Source organism: Meles meles, chromosome Y (genome assembly GCF_922984935.1).
Source record: "Meles meles chromosome Y, mMelMel3.1 paternal haplotype, whole genome shotgun sequence".
Classification (NCBI taxonomy): Eukaryota; Metazoa; Chordata; class Mammalia; order Carnivora; family Mustelidae; genus Meles; species Meles meles.
The window spans coordinates 13,081,797-13,108,327 of NC_060088.1; the positions used below are offsets into that span (position 1 = coordinate 13,081,797).

Sequence of the window (26,531 nt, forward strand, 5' to 3'; positions counted from 1 at the left end):
TCTCCCCATGTCCCCCATGTTCTTTGTTATGCTCCACAAATAAGTGAGACCATATGATACTTGACTCTCTCTGCTTGACTTATTTCACTCAGCATAATCTCTTCCCCTGTATATTTTTCTTACTGGGATTGACAAGCAATAAACAAGAGAAATTACAGAAAGCCAAAGGTATTGGCATATTTCAGAAAACTAGGAGTGTTTCTTATGATAGAGTTATCAGACAACAGTATTATAAGGCCTTTAAAGAATACTGCTATCTGGAGCCCCTGGGTGGCTCCGTTGGTTAAGTGACTGTCTTCAGCTTGGGTCATGATCCTGGAGTCCTGGAATCAAGTCCCGCATCGGGCTCCCAGCTCCACAGGGAGTCTGCTTCTCCCTCTGACCTTCTCCTCACTCATGCTTTCTCTCAAATAAATAGTGTATTTAAAAAAAAAAAAAAAGAAAGAAAACTGCTGTCTGAACAATGCTTTAAGGCTATTTATTTCAACAATTATTTTATTTTGCTGCAATTATTGTAAAGGAAGTGTTTCATCATTTTAGTATAACTATGCTTACATTATGAATATACTTTATGGGTTTTCCACATATCAAATTGTTTTCCAAGCTGTAGGTAAAATGTAAAATTATGATTTGTGATGAAAAACTGTAATTGTGCCTTTGTTTTCATTATGTTAAGTACAGCTTAATTTTCAAGAAATGACAACAAAATACTGCTTAATTTAGAATACGGTGATACCTTTAAGTGTGTGTATGTATATGTTCACAGGATGCATATGGTATATTCCTAAGCTATAATTTCTGAAAAAAATTCTCTAGAACTGAATAACCTTACAATATTTGGTATTTATATTCACCTAAATGACTGTATATTCCAAAACCCAATTCTGAACTATAAGTGATATTCAACAATGCTACATTAATTAGATTTGTTATTAATGAGTTTCTGTTGTTTCTTAGCAATTCACATGTGATTTTATAGATCTACATCTTAAACCTAAATAAACAGATCTGAGTAGGGTATATTAAAAAACATTCCTATTCTTTAAGTACTTTTACCTTATTCTTTTTTTTTTTTAAGATTTTATGTATTTATTTGACAGAGAGATACAGATAGAGAGGGAACACAAGCAGAGGAGTGGTAGAGGGGGAGGCAGGATCCCCTCCCAGCAGTAGCTTGATGTGGGACTTGATTCTTGGACGTTGGGATCATGGTCCAAACCAGAGGCAGATGCTTAACATCTGAGACATCCAGGCACCCCAAGCTTTGCCTCTATTATTTGAAAAATAGTTTTCTTTAAAATCCTCAACATGCCATTGCATTCATTAGCTAGGTTTGTTGGCTACCTATAACACCGAGGTTTTCAATGGGGAGCAAAATTGCTTGGGATTGGGAACATTGGGAAATGTCTGGAGACACTTTTTTGGTCTCAACAGCGTGAGGAGAGAAAGTGCTCTTGTCATGTAGTGTGTAGAGACAACAGATGCTGATAAACATCCTACAGAGTACAGCCTAGTCCTGAATTGAGTGTATTGATGCTTGCACCCATGTGCTTGCATTACATGAGTACTTTTTTCCTGCCTTTGACTTCGTTTTCCTTCCTTCGTTTCTTTCTTTCATTCATTTTTTTTTTTAAGATTGTAGTAATTTATCTGAGAGAGAGAGAGCAAGCACAAGCAGGGGAAGCAGGAGGCAGAGAGAGAAGCAGGGTCCTGCTGAGCAAGGACCCTGATACGGGACTTGATTCCAGGACCCTGAGACCATGACCTGAGCTGAATGCAGTCACCTAACCAACTAAGTCATGCAGGCACCCTGATTTCTTTTTTAGAGATTTTATTTATATATTCAAGAAAGAGCAAGGAAGAGAAAGTACAAGTTGGGGTTAGGGCAGAGGGAGAAGACCCCACTTAGTGGGGAGCCCAACATGGGACTCTATCCCAGGACATACAGATCGTGACACTAGCCAAAACCAGGCATCTAATCAACTGAGCCACCCAGACACCCTGATTTTTGACACAGTATGCAGATAGTGTTAATAATAATAGTGTAGAAAGGGAAATCTGTGTTCTAAGGTGGCCGACCAATCCATCATGGGAATCCCAGTCTCGGCCCCGAGGCCATTCTGGGTTTTCCCTCCAAGATCCCCCAGTGCCGCTTCTTCACTCGGATGATCCTGTCCAGGTTCCATAATAGTATGTTTGCCTAGAGCTTCAAAGAAAGGAAGATATTTGCAGAACAGAGAATAGGACAATAAAAGCTGAAGGCACACTCTGAAAAGGCAAACATGTTTTATTTTAAATGAGTAGATTAGAACAGTATATGTAGGTAGGATATTTCTTTAAAAAAAAAAACACTGACAGCCATTACAAGGGTAAGCCCTTCATTCAGATCATTCATTTTGGACATTTGCCCACAGCCATGGGTTTCACTTGACTCCACTGTTTCATGGAAAATGTTTCACAGAAGAACAGGGCAGCACTTAATAGCGTTAGGGTGGCAGTTGTGACTCCTAGTGGGAACACATAGGAGAAGTGTTTCCTTATTAGCATTGCTTTTCCAATGGGAAAGCTAAGTGGGAAGTCAAGGGTGCTTTGGCCATAAAAATCCACAGCAAAATTCCAGGTCACTGTAATCATAGTACAACTACTGCTGAAGACAAGGAAGAAGGCAGAGATGCTGTAACACGATCGAAGGAAATCTGGGTGTGGAGCATGGATCCAGCACACTAAAAGTGCCATTGAGCCAAAAATCAGGACTACTGACTTCATAAAATTCGCTAACAGTATCAGGTCTTGCCCATACCAGATTTCATCTGAAATGACCCAGCTACCATTCATCCTGTTGTGCATGGGCAACTCAACAATAGAGCCAGAGATGTTAAATCTTTGAAAATAGAAAACTTCCCAAAGTCCAATGAACACAATGGGAACAACGTTGCTGTTAAACTCCCATACCCGCCAGGACCTGCTGCTGGCTAGGCTGATGCCCAAAGCCCAGGCCAAATAACTAAAGAAGAGGCCCAACACTTTGAGAAAAGAGTGTTTCAATTCAGGTTGACTGAAGACAAGTTGGAGGCATCATGAAGTCAAGCCAGGAACGCCAAAGAGAAAAAAAATAAACATTGAGTGAGCCACAATTTAAAAAATGCTAAATATTGATGTCTTGTCCCTCTTGTCTAAAAGTTACATGTAAGTGTCCTACATATATATTGGCTTTCAATTAGTGTTCTAAATATTTTAGGCAATAATGACCATGGTAACAGTGTTAATTTGCAAAACATTTTTGGAATGCAATGTGACATATCTCCCAAGATTTGAAATACTCACCCTCTTACTCAACAATTCCAATTCTGGGAATTATAACAAGGTATTCATAACAGTATGCAAAAATATGCAAAGAAAGATCTTAGTTTTAGCACCATCTATCACAGAGAAAAACTGGAAGTAAATAATAATAAATATCTAGTAATAGAGGAATGATTAACTACATTATTGTACACCTAGGATTACATTTTAAGGCCATTACTACAAATGACTTAATCCATATGAATTGTCTGAACAAACTTCTATAGTACACAAAAAAGAAAAAGCAAAATGAATATATATGGTATGATCATTTGTGTCAATAGAAAACACACATAATTTCTTTACAGTTCCACAAATAGATATGTACATACACTTTTAGAAAATTTAGAAGTATGCAGGGGGCCTGGATGGTTCAGTCAGTTAAGTATCTGCCTTTGGCTCAGGTCATGATCTCAGGGTCCTGGTATCAAGACCCACATCAGGCTCCGTGCTCAGCAGGAAGCCTGTTTCTCCCCCTCCCTCTCCCTGTCCTTGTGGCTTCCCCTGCTTGTGCTCTCTCTCAAGTAAATAAAAAATCTTTTAGAAAAACATTTTTTAGAAGGATGCACACAAAAAGTAGGGGCAGAGACTCATCCATATTTTCCTAAAATTTATATGGTTTTTAATAAAGTCCATACTTTTATTATTTTTTTTAAAAGATTTTATTTATTTGACAGAGATCACAAGTAGGCAGAGAGGCAGACAGAGAGAGAGGAGGAAGCAGGCTCCCTGCTGAGCAGAGAGCCCAATGTGGGGCTCAACCCCAGGATTCTGAGATCATGACCTGAGCCAAAGGCAGAGGCTTAATCCACTGAGCCACCCAGGCACCCCAAAGTACATATTTTTAAATAAAAAACAGAATAAACATGACTTTGACAATCTATAATATGTTGCGAACAACACATCCTGCCTATTTAATTTTTTTGCCCACCACTTGTTTAAAACTCTACTTTAGACTTGGATTCTTTTGGTTACTACTTAAAAATAGTTTTTTTTTTTTAAACTTAAGTAGGCTCCACACCCAGTGCAGAGCTCAACACAGGCCCCAAACCCACAACCCTGAGATCAAGACCTGAGCTAATATCAAGAGCCAGATACTCAACGAACTGAGTCGCCCAGGTGTCCCAATAAGTTGATGTATTTTTTTAAGATTTTATTTATTTATTTGAGAGAGAGACAGTGAGAGCATGAGTGAGGAGAAGGTCAGAGGAAGAAGCTGACTCCCCATGGAGCTGGGAGCCTGATGTGGGACTCAATCCCGGGACTCCGGGATCATGACCTGAGCCGAAGGTAGTCGTCCAACCAACTGAGCCACCCAGGCATCCCTAAGTTGATGTATTTTGCATGATGCAAAAATCTAGATTGTGGGGCTCACAATCTAGTGGCTCAGTGGGTTAAGCCTCTGCCTTCAGCTTAGGTCATGATCTCAGGGTCCTGGGATAGAGCTCTGCATCGGGCTCTCTGCTATGTGGGGAGCCTGTTTCCCTTTCTCTCTCCCTCTCTGCCTGCCTCTCTGCCTACTTGTGATCTCTGTCAACTAAATAAATAAAAAATCTTAAAAAAAAAAAAGTCTAGATTGTGGCCAAATTACTTCTTTTTCCATTTGAATCCTTGGGAGCTCATGACAGGGATAACCAGAACATGCTTCTCTTGGAGCTTCTGTCTCTGCTGATTAGCAGAAGGGAATGAGGCAAGGCTCAGAGGGGGTTGGTGTATGAATAACATAAATGATGTGCAGAAATACACCTTTTTGCTATGAAGACTGATATTCCCAACATCGTATCTGCTGTTCCACAATCTCCTGGGTCATGTGCTTTCTAATGGCACGAAGGCAGGAGTTTTAGTGACATTGGACAAATGAGTTTGGGGTCACCTGCAAGGCTGATTGCCTCACTGTCCGGGAATAATATTTCTTTACCAATGTAGGTCTGAAGTGAACAGACCACAGGACCCATGAGTTTTGACAGCATAAAGGAATTAGGAAGGAGAAGATCACAAATACAGGAAAATATGCCAGTTCACAGAAGTTTTGGTACTTCTGCGTCTGAAACTGGAGGGGTGGGAATATGTTTTTCCTGAAGATCAAATGTGAAAGACTCCCTATATCTCTTTTTAAGCTTTTACCCAAGGGTCCTTGGGTGGCTCAATGAGTTAGAGCCTCTGCCTTCGGCTCAGGTCATGATCGCAGGGTCCTGGGATCGAGTCCCGCATCAGGCTCTCTGCTCAGCGGGGAGCCTGCCTCCCTCTCTCTCTCTCTGCCTGCCTCTCTGCCTACTTGTGATCTCTGTCTGCCAAATAAATAAATAAAATCTTAAAAAAAAAGATTTTACCCAAGGGCCATGTAGAAGTAGTCAAGCATTCAGAAGATTGGAGGAAGGCAAATAGTCTTCATAGCAGTAGGAAATTTAAGTCAGGAAACGGAAATGTTCCAGTCAACATTAAAAGATCCACGAAGAGAGATGATCCACCTATAGTAAAAGAAGTATCGTTAGGTAGAGTTTGGGGTTCTGAACAAAGCCCAACATATCGTGCCTTTTACCAAATATTTATTACACATACCTTATGTATTGTATAGGTCATGACCCATTCCAAATAGTTTTTGAATATTAAAACATTCAATCCTACACTTTAAAATTGTTTATTACTTCTAGGACTAAGCTAAAATTTCTGGTAACTGCCATTCAATGGGTGTTAGTACCATTCTGGATTATGATATGAAAGCTTAGATATTAACTTCTGTTACATGGAATTTCAGTTATTAAATATTCACATGGGGAAAAGTTTGTGGATCAATAAAGCAAATGATGTCAATATTGTTATTTCTCCAAAAATTTCAATCAAAAAGGTATACACAATAGAGGCAATGTAGATTTACTGTCAATATAATAAGGATAAATAAAGTTTCCAAGGAATTCTGAAAAAAAAACAAAACAAAACATTCAATCCTCATAACAGCCTAACGATAGATGCACAATTTTGATCCCATTTTCTAGATGAGGAGACTGAGCACAGGGAAGTAAAGTAACTTACACAAGTTCACATAGATATAAAGGGCAAAGACAGACTTTGACACTGCTTCTTGACTCTCCTAATAGCAGATGGCATTTATTCACATTAAAAGAGAATAAAACGTAGATAAATTCTAGGTCAATTACAATCATGGCCATCTGTCATTTTTTTCTACTTTACTGTAATAAAATACATCACATAAAATTGGCCTTTTTAACCATTTTAAGTGTACAGTTCAGTAGCATAAAAGATATTCACATTGTGCATAATCGCAACCATCCATCTCCAAAACTTTTTCACCTTCCAAAACTGTACACTAGGTATATAGTATTGATTACTTATTCAACAATAATTAAAATTCAGATCCAATAAGACCAACTTGCAGGTGAGGAAATTCTTTTTTAATGAAATTTCCTTAATTCAAGCAATGAAACATTGAATCAATGAACTAAAGGCACAGATGATAACAGAAGGAAACAATCACTTTCTGACCAGATTACCTTTGCCATGGTCTGGAATCTTTGGAAATATTTGATAGTATTTGTGGGACAGGAAAATCAACCCACTCAAAAAAAAGGAAAGTCAACGCACCCACTCAAAAACATCATGAAGGCAGCCAGATGCGCCACCAGAAAGGCACTGCCAATCTCCTGAGTGTTTAGCTTGAAGGCTATAGACAGAGATGGGGGGAGGGGTGATGGGGGGTGGTGGGTGGGGGGGGGAAGGTAATACCTGCTCACTTATCACTGAGTGATAACGCTGGAGGCCAGGTTCAGAATTCCCGAAGCAATGAATGGATTGAAGGTGGCATTCTCCTGTAGAATTCCCAGGTACGTGTTCTTGAGAGTGAAGATGATGGAGGCTCACCCCAGGAGGCCTAGAATGCTGGCGATCAGCAGGAGATTTTGGGAAACACGAATATCAATTGGGAGATAAGCATCACGGTAGCTTTAACGATGACACGGTGGCTTCATTGTGTTTGCTGACGTGGTAGTAAACGCAGACTTTCCACATTCCCATGCACACCAGGCCAGAGGGCAAGAGGGAGGTGTTGTCCATGTACCACACTGTCCAGTCCACGAGGCCCATGGACATGGGACATGGGACAAATTCCTCTACACATTGAAGGAATGCTACAAAAGATCTACAACTAAAACTATGGATTTTTCCCCTTAAGTTTATGAATAAGTCAAGATAGCCTCACTCTTCACTTTTATTCAAAACTATACTTGTAGTCCTACCCAATGCAATAAGCCAAGAAAAGAAAGGCACAGAAATTGATAATAGAGAAATATATATATTCCTATTTGTAGATCACGTGATTTTCTTCCTGGAATATCCAAAGGAAACTATCAGAGAATTCCTAGTACTATTCAGTAAATTTAGCAATGTCAGGCTATAAATTCAATACATAAAAATCGTATTTAGGCTGGAGGAGCAAGATGGTGGAGGTGTAGGAGACTGTAATATCATCAGGTACCAGGAGTCCATTCTACAGTGGTGAGAGCAAAACCTGCTACTTGGTGATTTTATTTGACAGAGATCACAAGTAGGCAGAGAGACAGAGAGAGAGAGGGGGAAGCAGGCTCCCTGTTGAGCAGAGTCTCCAATGCGGGGTTTGATCCCAGGACCCTGAGATCATGACTTGAGCCAAAGGCAGAGGCTTTAACCCACTGAGCCACCCAGGCACATTTAAGGCATTTCTGCCATGAGCATGATTTTTAAAAATAGGAACAATAACTAAGGCTTCACTGACGTTATGAAGCAACGGAGGATGAATTATATCTGGTACATAACTACACTGTAGGAGGTTATTGGTCGTTCGTTTGCCATGAGACTCAGTAGATGTCACAGTAGAAGAATATTTCGTAATGTGGGAAAACACCCGTGGTAGGTGAATTTAAAACAGATAATAAAACTCCCAAGTTTGTAGTGTGATCTTATTAAGCAATAAATAAGCAAAACAACATGCCTCTATTGGGATTACTAGTGATTTTTTTCATTTTTTTTTTAAAGATTTTATTAATTTGATAGCACAAGCAGGGGGAGCAGCAGAGGGACAGGGAGAAGCAGGCTCCCCACTGAGCAGGGAACCCAACGCGGGACTCGATTCCAGGACCCTGGGATCATGACCAGAGCCAAAGGCAGTCGCTTAAGGGACTGAGCCACCCAGGAGGCCCATTGTTTCATGTTTTAAGGTAAGAGTCTATTACTTTTCCAAATGGGGAAAAACAGGGGCACAGGCCGGGATGCGAGCATAGTGATGAGTATGAGCGGGAGCGGAAGGCGCTTCATGGAGAGCAAGGAGGCTCCGGACCTCCCGTGGGGGCTCCCACACTGGCATGTATTTATTTACCACTCACACGAGGTTTGCGTGCAAGCAAGAGGTGTGTATCTGCAGGGCCAGCCGTTAGAAGCATCTTGCTCAGTGAAAATGCATGTTGCAGAAGCATGTGTATAGAAATGGCTTGGTTGGGGCCTGGGGCCTATGGTCGGTTATGTCCGACTCTTGGCTTTAGCTGGGGTCGTGATCTCAGGGTCGTGAGATCCAGCCTGCGTCAGGCTCTGTCTGCCTGGATTCTCTCTCTCTCTCTCCCTCTGCCCCTGCTCTCCCCTCTCCGCCCCCCCTCCTGTGCTCACTCTCTCTAAAATAAATCAATGGCTCCATTTCAGTGAAAACGAGGGCGAACATCTAACACATTATATAAACACAATATATGCAAATAGGAAACATGTTTGCATATGAACAGAGAATTCCTTTGTGCGGGAAATGTTTAAGAGTTGTGACCTCTGGGAAGAAGGACAGGTAAGGGCCCTGGAGGTCCAGCCTTCTCTCTGTGCCCAGCATCCTCTCTGCCACGGTCTCAGTTTTCGGCCAGAAACACGTAATGCTCTTAAAAGGTAAATGATTAGGTAGTTAACAGAAAAGCAGGACAGTGCCAGATCACAACACCGCGGACGGAGGTGAGTGTTGCTGGGCCCCGGGCTGAGCTGGACCTCAGGGGAGCAGGGAGAGGGAGGGGAGGGCATGGGAGGACTTCGTGGGGAGCAGCCCGGCCTCCCGAAGCACTTCCGAGTCCCAGGCTCTGTGCCACGTTGGCAGTTCCTAAACTTCTTGGTCTCAGGACCAGAAAGGTCTCTGCACTTTGCACTTGGAAGCGGGAGAGGCAGGCAATTACTGGGTCAAAAGTTCTGGAGACCTGTACCCTTAAAAATGGTTAAAATTGTCAATAATGTGATACATATTTTCCTGCAATAGGAAACAAACCAAAAAAAATGTATTGACCCCAGAGTTTTTGTTCCCACAGTTTGCATCCATCCATACTTACTGTATTAGGAGTTAAAAGTGAGAAATATAAGATTGCTTATTAATTTATGTAATAAATATTATATATTAACAAGGATTTTTATGAAAAGCGACTATATTTTCCAAACAAACAGAACTTAGAGGATACTGCTTTCAGCAATCTACAAATTGTGTGTAAATGATACACTTAGTTCTAAAAATGGAGGGAAAGAGGCAAATATCAGCAGAAGCACGGTTCAGGAGAGAGATGCGGACAACCGAAACCACCACCTACAGTAGGAGGGACACAGGAATTGCGGGGTCATCTGTACAATGGAACACTAGCCACTTGCACAAACAGTTATGATAGCATTTGTGGTGTTTGTCCTAAGTACTCAGGGACACATGCCCTCCAGCTGGGCAGGAAACAGTGTCTCACTTACTCATAATTCACTTAGCAGGAGGCCAGGACCCAGATAGCATGGGGACTTTGTTGTGTGCGCCAGATGGGTCCCTGGAGGCCTCCTCCAGAAAACTCCTGCTCAAACCTGAGCTCGTCTGTAGGATGGAGACCTAGCCCAGCACTGACGGCCTGTTGAGTCAGAAACTCCTAACAGAACCCCCAGGCTCTCTGTAACCCTGCCAGGAGGGCAAGAGGAACATGAACACATTTTTGCTCTCACGTAAATGTTACAAAGCTCCATGACCTAATGGGAAAAGTGGACACACTGATCTGTTTGTCTTTGGCTCCGGGGGAGATCTGCTTCTCGCCATCCGTCTGGGGTTACTTACCTTCTGCGGATGCTTGCTATCCCCTTTGCCATCAGGCAGCTGACGCCTTCTCTCCTAACGGGCCACTTCCAACCCACCATTGGATGAGACCACTGGGACTTTGAAGGATGCTGTCAGGACAGTCTGGATCTCAGGACAGTCTGGATCTCATCTCATCAAAGTCCTCTGGCCCCACTTATGAACCACTGGCAAACCTACATCAGCACTTATCCAACATTCTAAAACCTTGGGAGAGAATTCTGGAATAATGGCGCCATTGTGATATGGGAGTTGAGTGGAAAGGACAGCCATTTTAGGGTTGGTCTACTGTTTGCTAAAAGGAGGACTCCCTAAGAGAATCATAAAGGCAATGCTGTGCTCCTTAGGGAGAGGAGTTCCTCCTTACTTCCTGCTCTGCCCCGCCCCGGCCCCTGGTTCTTACAGATTCGCCTGTTCTGGGTAGCTCCCATAAACAGAGTCCTACTGTGTGCGGCCTGTGTGTCTGGCTTTTTCTGGACATCATGTTTTGGGGCTTATCTATAGATGCGTGGGGACTCTGTTCCTTTTCATGGCCCAGTAATATTCCACTGTACAGCTACACTACCGTTTACTGAGCAGAAGGTGGGCACTCGGGTGGTTTTCCTTTTTGGGCAGTTAGGAAGGATGCTGCTGTGAACGGTAGTATCTAAGTGTGTGCGTGGATATGGTTTCATTTCTCTTGGGTATGTACCTAGGAGTGGAACTGCTGGGTCACAGGCTAACTCTATGTCTACATTTTTGGGGGACCACCAAATTGTTTCCCTAAGTGGCCGCACCATTTGTTCATCCCACCAGCAAGGTAGGAGGGCTCTACTTTCCCCGCCTCCTTGTAAGGCTTGCTGTGGCTCGCCTATCTGGGTTTGACGACTGTGTATATAGAATCACCTTGGGCTCTGCGTGTAAAGGACCCTTAGGGACAAGAGGCACTTTAAGACTGAGCCTCATTGTCGTTTTCTGGTTATCTCCTGGCCCCGGGAAGTTTAAAACAGAGATATTCTTACCAGACTCTGGCTCATAACCTGAACGTAGTTTCCAGCCTTCGAATTTAACAGAGCTTTGTGAACTCTGAAATGCTTTCTTCAAGATGGGAAACCTTTCAGTGGAGTGTTCTAGCAGGTGCTAGTGTTCACTAACATTTGTAACGTACACCTCACACTTTGCCTGACTTCTGACGCGTCTTTGGTTCAGATTGGAAAGTCTCTAGGTCTAAGGGGGAACGACGGCCTGTCCCAGAGACGGTCACGTTTTTTGTTTGTTTGTTTCACTAGCCAAGGAGACCCAATTGGAGGGCTGCATATATCGGGTAATCGGAGAATATGAAAGAGAAACGGGGGAAGCAGAGGGTGAGGACACGTGCAGAGAAGCAGTTTCAGCAGAGGTGGGCCTTGTGGAGGCTGAAAGACGGACCTGAAACCGGGCAATGAAATACCAACAAAATAAGCGGCGGTGACCTACAAAACCCCCGTGAGGCTGTCTCACGACGACGTGCCTGTGGCGTCACAGCACGAAGGCTATGGAAGGGAGAGAAGTGGGATCAGGCCACGCCGAGCCGTGTGCTGGTCAGCCCCGTCCACCGCCCTCGGTCTGCCCCGGTGGGCGACGCTGATGTGCTGCCGCTCGAATCCACGCCAGGAGAGACCAGGAAGGGGCGTCCGGATGGGAGAGCGCGGAACAGCAAGTTCATCTTTGAGAGCGACTGAGACGAACCCTTGTAGGATGATGAAGGAGTCCAAACACAATGGAGGAGGACAGGAGACCCAATAACTCGAAAAATTCAACGTGAAATTACCCCGAGGTCCAGCAAGGCCGGCTCCTGGTGCAGACCCCACGGAAGAGAAAGCAGACACCCCTCCCCCAAGCCCCGACCTTCACAGCCAAGAGGCGGAAACCCGAGCGCCCAGCATGCATGGCTGGATAGACGAAACGGGGTCTCTACACCCCCCCAGTCCCCACCAGCTGAAAGGGAAGGGACCCTCGCGCTGGCTCCGACTCGGACGAGCCGTGAAGACAGCGCAGGGGAACCAGCCAGTGCCCGAGACAAAGCGCGGGACTCGCTTCCACGCAGCACCTAGAGCAGCGGGGGTCCTAGACACGGGAAGCAGGACACGGTGGCCGGGGCAGGGGACAGAGGAATGTGGCGGGTGGCGCTCCCCGGGGACAGGGTTTCCGTTTGGGAAGAGGAAGGGGTCCCGGCCGGGGATGGTGGTGGCGGCAGAGGGCCGTCGTACACGTGCCCCGAACCGCACACTTAGTGGGGTCAAGCGACCCATCTGTGTTCTCCTCCCCACCCGTGTGCGTGTCACACACACAGCGAGAAGGGCCGTACCTCCTCTGAGCAGGGACGCGGCCTCCCGGCGAGCGAGAGTCTGGCAAGAGGGCGGTCAGCTACCCGGCGGGACGCGCAGAAGCCCACGCCGCTCCTCTAAGGACACCCTAGTCGCTTCTCCGAGGCGGCCCTTCCGCAGGGCCCGCAGGAGAGCTCTGCCGCCGGACCGCCAGCCGCTCGCTTTTAAGGCCGTCGCCCCCGCCTTCCGTGGTCCCCACATTCTGGCCCCCATTGTCCTCGCCTTCCAAGTTCTCGGTTGCTAGGTACGGGGGACGCCCGGGGCGGGGCTCAGGCGGTTACATGGCGGCCTCTGGATGGCAGCTTGGGCCTTGGTCTCTGGGCCTTAGTCTTAGGGTCATGAGTTCGTGCCCCTGTTGGGTCCACTCAAAAGAGAGTAAGAGAATACAAAAATAAAAGCAAATAAAAAAATAAAACAAACCCTTGGTTGTTCGGTCCCCAACGCCAGGACGCACTGTTCTTTTCATTGATCTGCACACCCCTTTGCTTTCTTTTCTTCGTCACATTTCCTCTCCATTAGGTTTTCTTTGAGGGGTAGGTAAGGCTTACCAGTGGACCATCAGAGACCGCTTTTTTTTTTTTTTAAGATTTTTATTTGACAGGCAAGCAGAGAGGGGAAAGCAGGCTCCCTGCTGAGCAGAGAGCCTGATGGAGGTCTTGATCCCAGGACCCTGAGATCATGACCTGAGCCGAAGGCAGTGCCCTAACCCACGGAGCCACCCAGGCGCCCAGAGCCTGCTTTTAAGATATATCGCAGTCAGACCTGTCTCCTACTCGCTGCTTCTCTTGTCCCCGGCACAGCACTAACCCACATCTTCAGAAGGACGGACTGTTTTTTTTTTTAATAGGCTGCAGCAATGCGTGTGGGCAGGTGTAGGCAGAAATGGCGCCCACCAGGCCGCGCTGCGCGGTGAAAGACCGCGGGCAGCTAACACTACAGAGGATGCCCTTAGTTCGGGGGCAGCGCCTCCTTTTCTCTGGGCCTGGACTCCGGCCTTGTTGACACACCCCACACACGGGGGAGACTGTCCGGACTATGCCTAATCGTTCCTCATCTGTGAGAAACCGACCTACGACTGGGAACAGCTTCCAATGGGGCTTCTGTAGACATGAGGTGACTGGAAAGTCCCATCAGGTCAGCTGACGGGCACCTAGGACTAGATCTATACAGAAGCCCAGGTTCCTCCAGAACTGCTTACTGCTTCCACAATAAGGTATTTATCCCAAGAAAATGAGTAGAGATATGTACAAAGATGTAAGTGAAACACACACTCAGTGACCTTTATAGCCAAGGTCACAACTGGGGAAGAACAGGAAAACCCCATTCCGAGAATACTTTGTGTGAACCATTTATATCCTTCAAGTGCAATATTACCCAGCAATTCAACACTATGTTGAATAGTTAAGGGAAAAGTTCTCAACACTTTTCTTAGAAAGATTTTATTTATTTGAGAGAGAGAGAGTGAGACAGCATGACCAGGAGGACAGGCACAGGGAGAAGCATTCTCCTTAAGCAAATCCTTAATCAACTGAGCCACACAGGTGCCCCTCCACCAACCCTGTTAAATAGAAAAATTTCAAAAATGTGGTTGGTATACTCCTGCTTCTTAGGAGGGGGAAAAAAAGGAAAGGAGAGAGAGGAGGGAAGGAGATCCGTGAATGCCTCCCTTGGCAATAGGTCTGACACCTTGAGCATCTTTATCTGCACCAGAAGGACAGTAACTGTTCTTGGTGCCAGAGGGGACAGAGCATGCGAAGGGCCTAATCGACCCGCAGGGGTCCCGAAGGAAAAGCAGAGGCGCTCTCACGCCGCTCCGTGATGCACACTGTATGCCCTGCTTTGTTCACTTTCTTGTTCAATACTTGTGGGTACAGTGAGCGCTTTCTCATACCAGGCACCCAGCAGACAAGCACGGATATACGCAGCTCCCCACCTTGAGCTCTGAGGGCTGACGTTTTCGTGGGCAAGCGTGTTAGAGAAACCCAAACTGCACAAAGCAGTACAGGCGCTGGGGTCAGAAGCACACGCAAGCTCGAGCCCCGAGACTCATTCCGCTGGATCCGTTCATGACAACATACTAGAACTGCACAGACCAGAGCGCCTCTCCCCAGAGGACATGAGAGGACTAGAGAGATACGAGGCAGGGCCTTTGGAGTAGCAAAAGGAAAACCTTGAAAACTGAAAAAAAAAAAAAAAAAATCTAACTTTTCCATCCTGAAATAGCTTCAGACCTACGAAAACGCTGCGAACGGCACAGACCTCTCCAGCCTCCACCCAAACTTGCCAAATGGAAACAGCTTATGTAGCCACGGTGTGACTATCAGAAGCCAGAAATCACTGTCCACACAACACTATGATCTTGGGACTTGCTCAGATGGCACTGATCAGCTGGCGGATGTCCTTTTGCTGCCCCGGGATGCATCCTAGGGTCCCACATGTTTGTTTGCCGGGTTGCCTGTTTTGAGCAGCTCCTCTATCTGTCATCATCTTGGCCCCGCCTTTCTACGTGACAAAGAAAAGAAAGCAAAGAGGTGTGCTGATCAATGAAAAAACGATGTGTCCTGGCATCGGGACTTAACAACCAAGGGTTTGTTTCACTTTTTAATTTCTGTGTTATCTTATTCTCTTTTGACTGGGCCCCATGTGGAGCTCAACTGGTAAGGTTTGGCCTTGTTTTTAAAGAACTTCCCGCACTTTGGGACGCAAACTGCATCCTTCTTAAGAGCCCTCCAGGGACGGCATCTGTGTCCCCCTCCTGGTGCCATCAGTCTCGTGAACACCCCTTGACATGGTCTTCGCCAGGTTGGAGAGTGCTATCTGGCAGGCCTCGACTTTGAATCTGATGACCAGCTGGAAGCCAGCAGAGCTCTACGCTTTGGTCGAATCTGCAAAAGACACTGTCCCTGCGCTGTTCTACCATCTCCATCCTCTCCACCCGCCTGTCTCAGGTGGCGCTGGCATGGCCACGAGCGTTTGGGGGCATCTGGTGGAGAGGCAGGAGCCTGGGACTACACAGTTTGGGCTTCGTGGGATGCTCACATGGATCACCATGACTCAAGACGCACCATGCACAAGAGTGAACACACCGTGCGTCGTGCGCTGTCTTTCTTCTCTTTAATGGGAGATGCAGAAAACACGCTTCCAGAATGCTTGTCTTGTAGGGCACAGACGTGCGACAGACAGGTCTGAAAATGGAGTGAACATCGGGGTCCCCACGTCCCAGACCGTGTGTCGGGGCACCCCAGGGCGCTCACCCTCAAGACATCTGACAGGCCTGCAGCAAAGACCACACGGTCGCCAGCGTGGTTCACCAGCCTGAGCACGCAAGGGCTCGGGGACAGAAACCCGCACTTCATCACCTGACACGGTGGTGGGATCGCAGCCTCGCAGCAGAGCGGTAACCCACGGCCGCATCTGAATTGTTCCGTTACTCCTCTCCTGACCAATTCAGAACTCAGATGCCACGACCTGAAGTAGCCAGGGCAGAGGCCAGAAGTGAAAACCAAATGGGCGGTATTCGTCCACTTTTATAAAAGCCGAACTTGTGCGTTTTTTCCCATTCTCAGTAAGTATGCGCTCTAACTCTGAGAAGTTTTATTCAGCAGACCCTCCCCTTCCTGTCTAGCCTACAGGTCCCACAAACCTCCAGAACAGAACCTTTCTGACCCTCCCAAGTGGAGGAAGTGCTCCGCTCCCGGATGGTTCTGGCAGGTCGGCTCTGGGAAGGCGCTCCCCTCTGGGTGCAGACGGGACGCGGGACGCCCCAGAGCCGCACTGCCACAGCACTCTCCTGAACCCGGCCCGACGGCTCAGCCTGTGAGCATGGGTGAGCTCGGCTGAGCTCCGCAGCCCTCCCCCAGTTCCAGAGGACGACCCTCGGAGGCTCGGAGAGGCCAAGTGCTTTGCCCACGGCCACCAGGCTAGGGAGCGGCAGAGGGGGTCTTGCTCGGGGAACCTGACTTCTGGGTCCAGGACGCTGGTGTGGGAGATGGAGGCCAGCGGTGATTCATCACATCCTGTACCCACCCCCTCTGGCACATGACTTCACGGTTCCTCCCGCCCAAGCAAGGGGGACAGACTACCCCCCTCCCCCAACTCCGTGTTCAGCTGGGGGACTCGCTTTGACAGTGGAAGGTACACAAGCGTGACAGAACCAGGTACGTGGGAAAACAACTTTGCGACCACACTGGTTCTCTCACGCACCTGCCCTGGATGTCCTCAGGCCAGACTGCCGGTCCCAGGAGCATGATGCCAGACACGCGGAGCAGAGGGCATCAGGATCTATGAATTCATGAGCTCCAGAGAGGCATTTGCGCAAATGAATTTTCACAGCTGCTTGTTACACAGCATCACGGCGGCAACAGCTAACTGATCCAGCTGGGGTCCCCGGCTTTGTCCTGACTGCAAACGAATGAGCCTGCGCTAGACTGGCACATGGTGACACACAGACAAATCCCCAGCCCCCCAGGTTATCAGAATCTGACCTACGGTGAGGACGGTCTGGTTACTTACAACAGACGGAACACAGGTACATCGGAGACATGCTGCATTCACTCCAAGACACCATTTATTTTGTTAAAGTCAAGCAGAACGATGTGCTGAGAGGTGGTGAGTGTCGAGCATGAAGTACGTACACATTTTCCACAGTGGAAGCGGATAAAAGCCACAGGCAGCGGCCCTGACTGAAATCGCGAGGTGCAGGGCACTGCAGAGCCGAGCTAGGGTGGGGGAGGAGTCAGCCAGCTCCTACGAACGCAAAGGGCAGAACGTTAGCACCAGGTTGTTCTCGTATGCAATACCATGGTCTTCACAAAGTGACGGCCACCGACTCACGGGACTCTCTGGGCCCCCACTGACCAGACGTCTAAGAGGCCAACGGGAAGGGCACAGGACCGTAACGGTGACATGTGCTTTGCTGAAAGCACAGTGGAGCGTTCCATATTGCTATGTACAAGAGAATGTCCTCCAGAGACCTCAAGAGGCTGGACACAGACACATAAATTCCATTATTCACATTTTACATATTTATCATCAAAATGGTTCACAATACTGTGTTTGAGGGGAAAGGATCACAGATAAAAGCTTTGTGTAAATTGAAAGCAAAACACAGTCAAATTACTGTGGTTGTCCCTGTGGGGGAGTGACAGAGGTCCGGGGACAGCCGGCCTCACCTTTTCTGAAGTGACCAGTTTTCATAGCAAGGGACTACACCAGGAGGCAAGGAGGACACTTCATTGGCAGAATGGGCATTCTTCAAGTCAGAAATAGCTTAACTCGATAGGAATGACAACTTGGGAAAAGGCATCTGTCTCTTTGGCATGGCTGGGTTGCCAGGAAGAGTGTTTATTGCCTGCATGACTGAAGCCTGCCAGTTTGGACCCCTCTGTGCGGGGGCGCACAGACATCCGTGCTGTGGCTCAGGAGTCCAGCTCACCTCGCGGCGCAGGAAGTACAGACATCGGTCAGTTAAGACACTCGTGTGTACGTGCGTTTCGGGAAGGGAACAAATACTCTGCTGACAAAGGGATGTCCCGCGATCTGTCAGAAAACTTGCACGGCAATACAGGGAAACGAGGATCCAAATGATCCCTTTATCAAACAAATATCTGGATATGACCCCAACATGAAGTCATCGCGGGGTTCCCCTGCCATTTACCAGGCACCGAATCAGAGGAGTGTCTGGGAAGCGGCACGGCGGGTCTGCAGCGATACAGACGCAACACCGGTGGCAACCAGGCCGTCGGCGGGCGGATGTTGTTCCACGTGCCGGTTTGCCACGCATGCCTGCACCCTGTTCGGTGGAGTGCCAAGTCCGGTCTCTTGCCCACGGGCTAACGGGGCTGTGTGCGCTCTTGCTGTGGAGTTCTGAAAGTTCTCTGCATGGTCCCGACACAGATCCTTTGTCACAGACGTGACCGGCAAATCTTTTCTCCCAGTCTGTGACTTCTCCACCGGAAATGGACAGCATGACAGTGTTTCGTGAGTGAACAGACTCTCGTCAGAATCTCGTCATTTCAACCAATGAAAAGGGCACAGAACCTCTAGAATCTGTGGCCAAAGGTCAGGTTTAGGGCTTGTAGAGTCCATGGGCCTCTGAAAAACCAGAGAAAAGTTCTTACACGTAAATGGAACGGAACCCTTACACGGCATGGTAGTGGATTTAAAGAGGCAAAAGGGGACAAGAAGCCAATTATCGTTAATGACCCAGTGCACACAAAGGAAGCGTTCTGGGGAAAAAGGAACTTGAGAAATCTGCTGCCGGTCTCAGGAAACAGACGTCTAGCGTGCACATCGCACTACGGGACATACTATGAACTGAGTAATTTCTCTTTGCAAGGAAACAGCCCTTGCACCGGGATACCAGGACTGAAACTCTCTGCTCTGGGCCTGTGTTTTACAGCATGCACGCTATTTCTCTAAGTAGCGAGTTCAGAATGAGTGAACCCAACACGTCGGTGACTCGTTCCATGGTTGGTTTTTAACCACTTGGAAATGATTCACCTTTCCAAAATGTTAATGCATGACCATCACAGATCACGGTTTTTGCTGGGGCCAAGGAAGGAGGACAATGAATGGTCCACACCACCTGACGAACAGGGAGGACACGTGGCAGCCCATGCTTTGGATGAATCACAGGACAAGACGTGCGCCATGGTCTCCCCTCTCATGCACCTTACGGACTCGCTCGGCTTGCTTCCCGAGCGGCTGCTTCAGGACGTGAAGATGGGAGGAAGGGCAGACCCACCCCGTGGAATGACCCCTTGCATGTACCACGCGGCAGGAGCCCACAGTCTGGACTGCACCCAGTCGCCATCCGCTGGAGCCCGCTGCCACGAGTGCTGACTTGCAAAGGAAAAACGGCTAATGGGGAGACATTCTGCGGCGCATCAAAAGGGAAACCAAAAAATTAAATAGACCATCGCAAAACACACAGAGTTATTGCTTTCCTAACAGCTGTTTTGCTACCGGAGGATTTGCGCTACAGGAGACAGAGACAGGCTGGGGTTCCTACTCGCCTCCTCGGGAACGGAGCGCCCGGCGCCAGCTTCCGTCCTCCGCCAGGGAGGACTCCCCTTATTTGGCTGTTTCAGGCTGAAGGCTGTCGAAAAGGCACTTCAGCTGCTCCTCCCCCAGGTGGATCTTGTCCTCCAGTTCCCGCTGCTCGATGATGAGAGCCGACTTCATCTTCACAAAGTGCTCGTAGTCGGCCAGGCTCTCCTCACTCAGGTAGCTGGCCAGGATGTCGAGCACGACGCGCTCCCGGCGGTCCAGGTTCTCCTTCAACTCCTTGGCGTCCTCGTGCTGCTGGATGAGCATCCGCTGCTTCTCGAGCAGTGACTGCTGTGGAGAGAGAGAAACGAGCCCGCTGAGGAGCGGGGCTAGAGCCAGGCTCCGGCCGACAGCCTGACAGTGCCGGCGAGTCTGGGGGCTGGGACACCCAAGTCAGCGACTGGAGATTGCACGGGGGCTGGGACACACAGGCTAGGGACTGGAGACCGCGCCCACGTGGGGATCCGCGGGACGGGGGCGAACGCACTGGGAGGCCACGGCCGGCCCCAGGCCCGGCCGGTCTGTAAGCACACCTGGGCCTGTCCATCCCACTTCCACTTCTTCCCACCAGCTGTGGCCTTAAATGGCTCAGAGAAATAGCCCGGATGAGAAAAGTGGTGCAGACACAGACAACTACAGAATTCCGGGAAGCTCGAGAGGTCTGACGGACTTAGGGACTTAGGGACTTAGGGACGCCGGGTGGGCCACAGGCCTGTCTGTGACAAGTCGGCAAAAGGAAGAGATTCTGAAGAACTCCCAGAGCAGGATTCTGCACACTTCGGCAGGAGGAGCCTCTGTGCAAACTTGCTGAAGGACGCGGTGATGGAGCGAGGACAGGCAGAAAAGACAGGGTGATGGGGGACACTCCCTGGGGGCAGAGACAACCCCATTCCCAAAACGTGGCCCTCATAGTCACTCTCTGCTTATGAAACACATACAAACCAACACGACCCCCTTTGAGATTAATGGAAACTAAGAAGGGAAGCGCTGAGAACATTCTGCAGTGTCTCCCCGCATCCGCCGAGGAAGGCGGGGATTCAACGCCCCAGAGTGACCGTCACGTGGCCACCAGGACCAGTCCCTTCGGTATTCCGCCACTTTGCATCTTGGCCACGGACCATTCCCGACAGCTGTGCACGAGCGTGTGGGACGTGGCAGCGCTTTGCAAAATGCCCGGGCACAGGGACAGCAGTGGGACGCAGCCCGGATCCCACTGCGTGCAGGGCCTCCCGCCCACTCCTGTGGGACACCTCCACCTCCATGTCAAACTAACGTTCGCAGTTTTCACGGAAAGAGGGAGGCAAAGCAACTGGTCCCAAGGCAAAGGAAAACAGACGTCAAGCGGTTCTAGAAGTCCGCTTGGGCGGTTAACGCCATCTGTGCTGACCGGTGACAGGAAGCTACAGAGGTTTCGGGGGGAGGACCCGACGTGTTTGCGTCGACCCACGTATTCCATTTCTCACTGCAAAAATGGAGGGAGACTTGTAAAACCTGCCTCCGTGTCTTCTAACTGGTTACCATGTCCGTCTCTGAAAACCGTGGCTTCCCCAAGCTGCAGCTGCCTGACAGGCTCTCCTCCGCTGGCGGCGTGGCTGGACACTGGGGCGCTGCACCGCACCCGGCCGGGCAACAAGACCCTGCGTCGGAAGACCCCCGCGACGCAGTGAGGGCTGCTGACGCTCGCTCCCTACAGAGCCTGGTATCCGGGAAGACCACGGCCACGGTCCTTGGTGCTGTGACTCTTTCTAGCATCCGCTCAACTTTTTAAAAGAAGACTTTTTAAATTCATTTGAGACAGCACAAGCAGAGGGAGAGGCAGAGGGGGAAGCAGACTCCCCACTGAGCAGCGAGCCCGACTCGGGGCTCGATCCCAGGACCCTGGGATCATGACCTGAGCCAAAGGCAGAGGCTTAACCCACTGAGCCACCCAGGCACCTCTATCATCCCTGAATTCTAAATGAAGTCTCTGTCCGTTGCACACACAGAGAGGGAAAGATGGATTAAAATGGGCTGAGCTGTGAAGACCACACTACCTTTTCCCTCAAATTAATACCTGAGAACATTCCAATTACATATAAATAAATCTGTTTCCTATTTATGTTACTTTCCTGTTTCTAGATAGACCTGGCGAAGATGGGCAAGACAGCAACACGGAATCTGAACACCACCCAAGGGTCTCCGTTGTTTAAATGCTCCTGTAGCACGTTCAAATAGGGTTACTAATGACTCAGCGAGGCCCAGAACTACAACAGTCTGAAAGCCACACTCCAGAAGATTTATGTGGCTAATCCCGCTCTCACGGGGAGAAAGGGGAGAGGGCTACCTCTTCTGCCTCCCTTTCAGAGAAATTAAGGCATCTTATCAATATTCAAGATGACCATCTGAGGACCTACCAAAGAATCGAACTCAATGTTTTACTGGTGTTGGACCCAGGAAGGAAAGGCAGCAAAGCACACATGACTTCCCGTGTCTTGCATGTCAGAAACGGACACAGGAACCTGCTAACAGACATGCTCCAAGCTACACACCTCGAGCAAGGGAGGCAAGGCAGACAAGGCTGTGGCTCTTTCCAGACTGCCGTGTGCACTCCTGTTAAAAGCAGCAACGACAGCGAATTCCATGAGCACCGAGTGCTTGTAATTTGTCAGAGCTGCTGAGCTCCACTTCCGTGTGGTCAAGCGGAAAAGATAATGTCCAAGAAAAAGACCGTGATCAGGAAGGATCCCTGGGAGCGGACGGAAAGGCGTCACAAAGAAGCCACAGTTCTTCCCCAACAGCACGTCCAGCGACAGCGGTGCTCAAGGCTCCGTGAGCCCCGGCAGCCCCCGTCGGTGGCATGTCTACGGAAAGAGAGGGAAAGCCCTGGGCACGCTGCCTAGGAACTGCGCGAGGCTTCCCGGCGGGAACTCCCGGCACCCCACACACGAGCTGCCCACGGGCCCCCCGACATCCAGCTCAGACACGCTGCACCTACCCGGTCACCAGGAGAAGTGCTGTCGTCCAAATTATTGAGGGCGTTTTCCACGCGGGCCAGGCGGCCGGAGAGGGACAGCAGAAGGTTCACCACTTTGTCCAGATCCCCGATGAACATCCGGAACTTGTCGAACTCGTTGGGTTTGCAGACATCTTTGGCAATGGCCTCCACCTCGTCCCCAAGTGCACTGTTGGCCTGGATGTCCTCCAGCAGGCTCTCCCGGGCCTCCCGCAGCACCTGCAGCTTGTGACTGATGCTCTCGATGAGCTCCTGCTGTGGGGACAGGGGTGGTGTGCAAGCACTCACCAGGGTGGTCCCGACCCAGCCCCTGGCCACGGCGGCAGTCCGTGGTCTCACCTAAGTGGCCTGCGTGTAATTCAGCCTAACTTGGTAAGAGTTCATTTTGCATCAAATGAGAGAGGATTTATGAGGCCAGGAGAAAGGTGACAGCTCCTGGTGATGCCCCTGGCATTTCATTGAGAACGGAGATGAACTACCTGCTCTCATGCTGTGGCTGTCCTCAGAGACCCAGCAGGCGGCCCCCCGGGGCTCCTTATGGTTCCCCTCGTTTCACCCTTTACCTATGCCAGCAATCTCGGGGCCCACATGACACTCTGGGCGTCATACTTTGGAACTTTGCAATTCACTTATTTATTTTTAACGATCTCCTTTTTTTATTTCAGAAAGAGAGGGAGAGAAGCAGATTCCCCACGGAGCAGGGAGCCCGATGCAGGGCTTGATACCAGGACCCTGGGATCATGACCTGAGGTGAAGGCAGACACTTCACCGACAGACCCACCCAGGCGCCCCTGGAGTTTTCCAATTTAAAGACTTGCACGTACAGTAGAGTTACTAAGTCTCATGCCCAGTACTAAATTGCATGATTAAAAAGTATGTTCTAGGAGTGCCTGGGTGGCTCAGTGGGTTAAGCCTCTGCCTTTGGCTCAAGTCATGATCTCAGGGTCCTGGGATTGAGCCCCGCAACGGGCTCTCTGCTCAGCCGGGAGCCTGCTTCCTCCTTTCTCTCTGCCTGCCTCTCTGCCTACTTGTGGTCTCTCTCTGTGTGTGAAATAAATAAAAAAATCTTAAAAAAAAAAAAGATTCTTTAAAAAAAAGTATATTCTACAAGGAATGAGCAATTTAAAACTAAAACAAATAAAGGGCTGTCAGTAAAATTCAAAGTCCTTTAGAGACACCTAAGCTGAATATGACCAAAGTGCAAACAAATTACTCATTTTTTTTTCACATGGCGAAATCCATGTAACACAATTGGCCATTTTATCCATTTTGAAGCGTGCCGCTGAATGGCCTGAAGTATGTCCACATGCTTGGACGGCTTTTGCTACCACAACTTTCTCGTGTTGCCCAACTGAAGCTTGGACCCTTCAACCAACCCCCCATGCTCCTCTCCCAGCTCCCTTTACATGATTATTTTGTAAACGACAAACATAAAAAAACATCTACGTGGGCTGCCTTCCCAAGGTGAAGCACCCTGTGGTCTGCCGTGAGCGGCAAAGGTGATCCGCCTCCTGCCCTACCTGGGCAGAATCCCAGGGATGGCTCTCCAGGAGCCCTGACTGGGAAAAACACTTTGTGACGATCACGGGGAACTCTCTGCCACCAGGTCCACCGAGAGTCAAACCTGGTGAGTTCCGAGAGCCACCGTGCCACCAGCATGCTGCCAGGCTGACCCCAAGAGAGTCCAAGAACCAAAGCAACAGTCAAGGGCACAAACCCTCAGACAGTATCATCTGAACACTCAAGTACACTCAGGATTTTTAGCACACTCTGCTGTTACGAGCCACACTATGTGCACAAAGCAGACCTGTGCAAGTCACCTGAGCCGCCATACCTCATCCTGGGGCCATTGCTGCGACCCCAGAAGGAGCCTGCAGAGCATGGGAGAGAAGTCTCCCCAGCCCCATGTCCACGGCTCCATGAGAACATGTGCCCCCGCCTGGAGGCCCAATGTGAAGGTCGAGTGAACTCCCTGCCTGTGACGCAGCCATCGGCAGCCCCTGGCGGTGGCCCACACTCAGCAGGTGTCAGCGACTCCCGGGGTGCACCGAACACATGACAGGCAGGCCCAAAGCGCCTGTCCCGATGACTGTTCCGGTGGGAAAAGTCCACACACATGTATAAAAATTAGTGCCCGGATCCGAAAGCCATGGCCTTTCGTCAGAGCTGCCCACGATGCTAAGGCATTTTCGTCCCTCGGGCAGTTAAAACCGTACGCGTCTACACATGGTCGATGCTCCGAGTGTGGGCGTCTAAGCGTGCCCCGGCTTGCGTCTCCGCGCACCTAGCTATCTGGGGACGTGCTTTATGTGGACCTGGAATCCCACGGCTAAGATGGCTTTTTGGCAGATACCCATGACTTGAGGGAAAAGCACAAAATAAATTACAGGATTATGGGGAAGAAGAACTTTCCAAATTCTTGCCTGAAGCCAGTGCGAACCGGAATGAGTACCTCCGGAAATGTGGAGGGCTGCGCGTGGGTGAGGAGGCCTGGCCGCTGTGACCGGTCGTTCCCAGTGTCACTGTTCTTCAGCAACTATCGTACTGCAGATCTCATGCTGATGCACGGAAACGTGCCTTCGAACCTGCAGTACCAGCTGAGCTAACGTGGAACTGGGCATTCTGGAAGGAGCCCAAATTCCTCTGATTCTCTTGTATGTCTTGCATAAGGTTTTATTAGAAACTCCCTCCCCTTCCTCCTTAAAGGGCCACCAGAAGCAGCACAGACAGCGACTTTCAAAGACCTTGGACGAGGCCTGGTGCAGGCAGCATGGGAACCACTCACTCAGCACCGGCCCGGGTGCGGCAGGCCTCACCTGCCACACCAGCCGAGCCTCACGCCGGCCCTCGGCTCATGTTCTGCAGCCCGCAGCACTCAGGAAGCCTGGGAGGAGAGCGACACGGCAGAGGCCAGTCCCCAGGGCTCACAGCAGGGGCAACGCTGCCTCTCACCTTTATTTGGATAGCTCCAGACACCGAACTTTGGTCCCACTCCGTGGAAAAATGAGGCCTTTTCTCTCTGGGCATTGCACCCACCTCTTGGGTCCAGGGAAAAACCCTCAGAGAGGCTTGACGTTGACCCGTGGGTTTGTGTGCTTCTCCTGAAGAACCCCGCGAGTCTACCAGGGCACCCTCGGGAAGTCGGCCTCAGCTGCCCCACGTACAAAAATGTATTTATTAGCCTTGCCGGGGTCCTGTTTCAGCCGGACACCGGAATTCTCCCCTGCCTGTCTGTGTGGGGTCCTCCATTCTCTCCTGCCTGTGTCCTCAGTCTTCCCCTAAAACACGGGGATCCCCACTCTGGCACTCAGTTCTGGGAGCATGCAGTGATGCTGTGATCATGGCAGCCGAAGTCCCTCTGGCGATGGACTCGGGGTCTTGCTGTTCTACCGTCATAGCCCATCAGGCACGCACGCACAGTTCTCCCCACTCCTTTCCCCCGGGCAGAACCACGCCGTCAAACCAGGGGACACAGTACATGTATGGGTGCTGGGAGGAGGGTGCAAAGACAGGGCAGCAGCTGGCTTTCTCGACTCAAGCCGAAAAACAGGATTCCTGAGCTTCCAACGCTGCACAGAACTGTGATTTCTAGCCCTGGTCGTTCAGGGTGGAATTGCCTGACAGGTGCACACGGAACCCAACAGATCAATCACAGCGCGGTGGGGTGGACTGCGTTGGGCGGGGCAGGCTGTCAGGA

The 26,531-nt window shown here is 49.4% G+C and overlaps 2 protein-coding genes across 4 annotated transcripts in view; both read right to left on the reverse strand.

Annotated features, from left to right (window-relative positions):
* Positions 1–2,348: 2,348 nt before the first annotated feature.
* LOC123935793 lies at positions 2,349–7,446 on the reverse strand. The gene is made up of 2 exons (XM_045996599.1): positions 7,295–7,446; positions 2,349–3,055 (listed from the first exon to the last, which is right to left on the reverse strand). Exons 1-2 carry the CDS (start codon positions 7,444–7,446, stop codon positions 2,392–2,394), a joined length of 816 nt encoding a protein of 271 aa, XP_045852555.1. The 3' UTR covers positions 2,349–2,391.
* Positions 7,447–17,983: 10,537 nt separating this feature from the next.
* The window catches only part of LOC123935911 (protein Shroom2-like), a 135,108-nt gene continuing 126,560 nt past the window's right edge, over positions 17,984–26,531 (reverse strand). The window contains exons 9-10 of one of the 3 annotated variants that reach the window (XM_045996755.1): positions 22,817–23,086; positions 17,984–20,133 (exon numbers count right to left, since the gene is read on the reverse strand). In XM_045996755.1, coding sequence (XP_045852711.1) covers positions 19,867–20,133; positions 22,817–23,086 — 537 coding nt within the window. In that variant the 3' untranslated portion in view covers positions 17,984–19,866. Of the gene's footprint in view, positions 20,134–21,147; positions 21,305–22,816; positions 23,090–26,531 lie in introns of those variants that run through there. The other 2 variants (XM_045996754.1, XM_045996756.1) reach the window with 2 other exon arrangements.

Excerpts from the sequence above, each read along its gene's own strand:
- LOC123935793 (XM_045996599.1), bottom strand. The coding sequence starts at position 7,446 with ATGTCCATGGGCCTCGTGGACTGGACAGTGTGGTACATGGACAACACC. Across the intron at positions 3,056-7,294 it reads GTGTCATCGTTAAAGCTACC|TCAACCTGAATTGAAACACT; the intron begins GTGATGCTTATC and ends ACTTGTCTTCAG.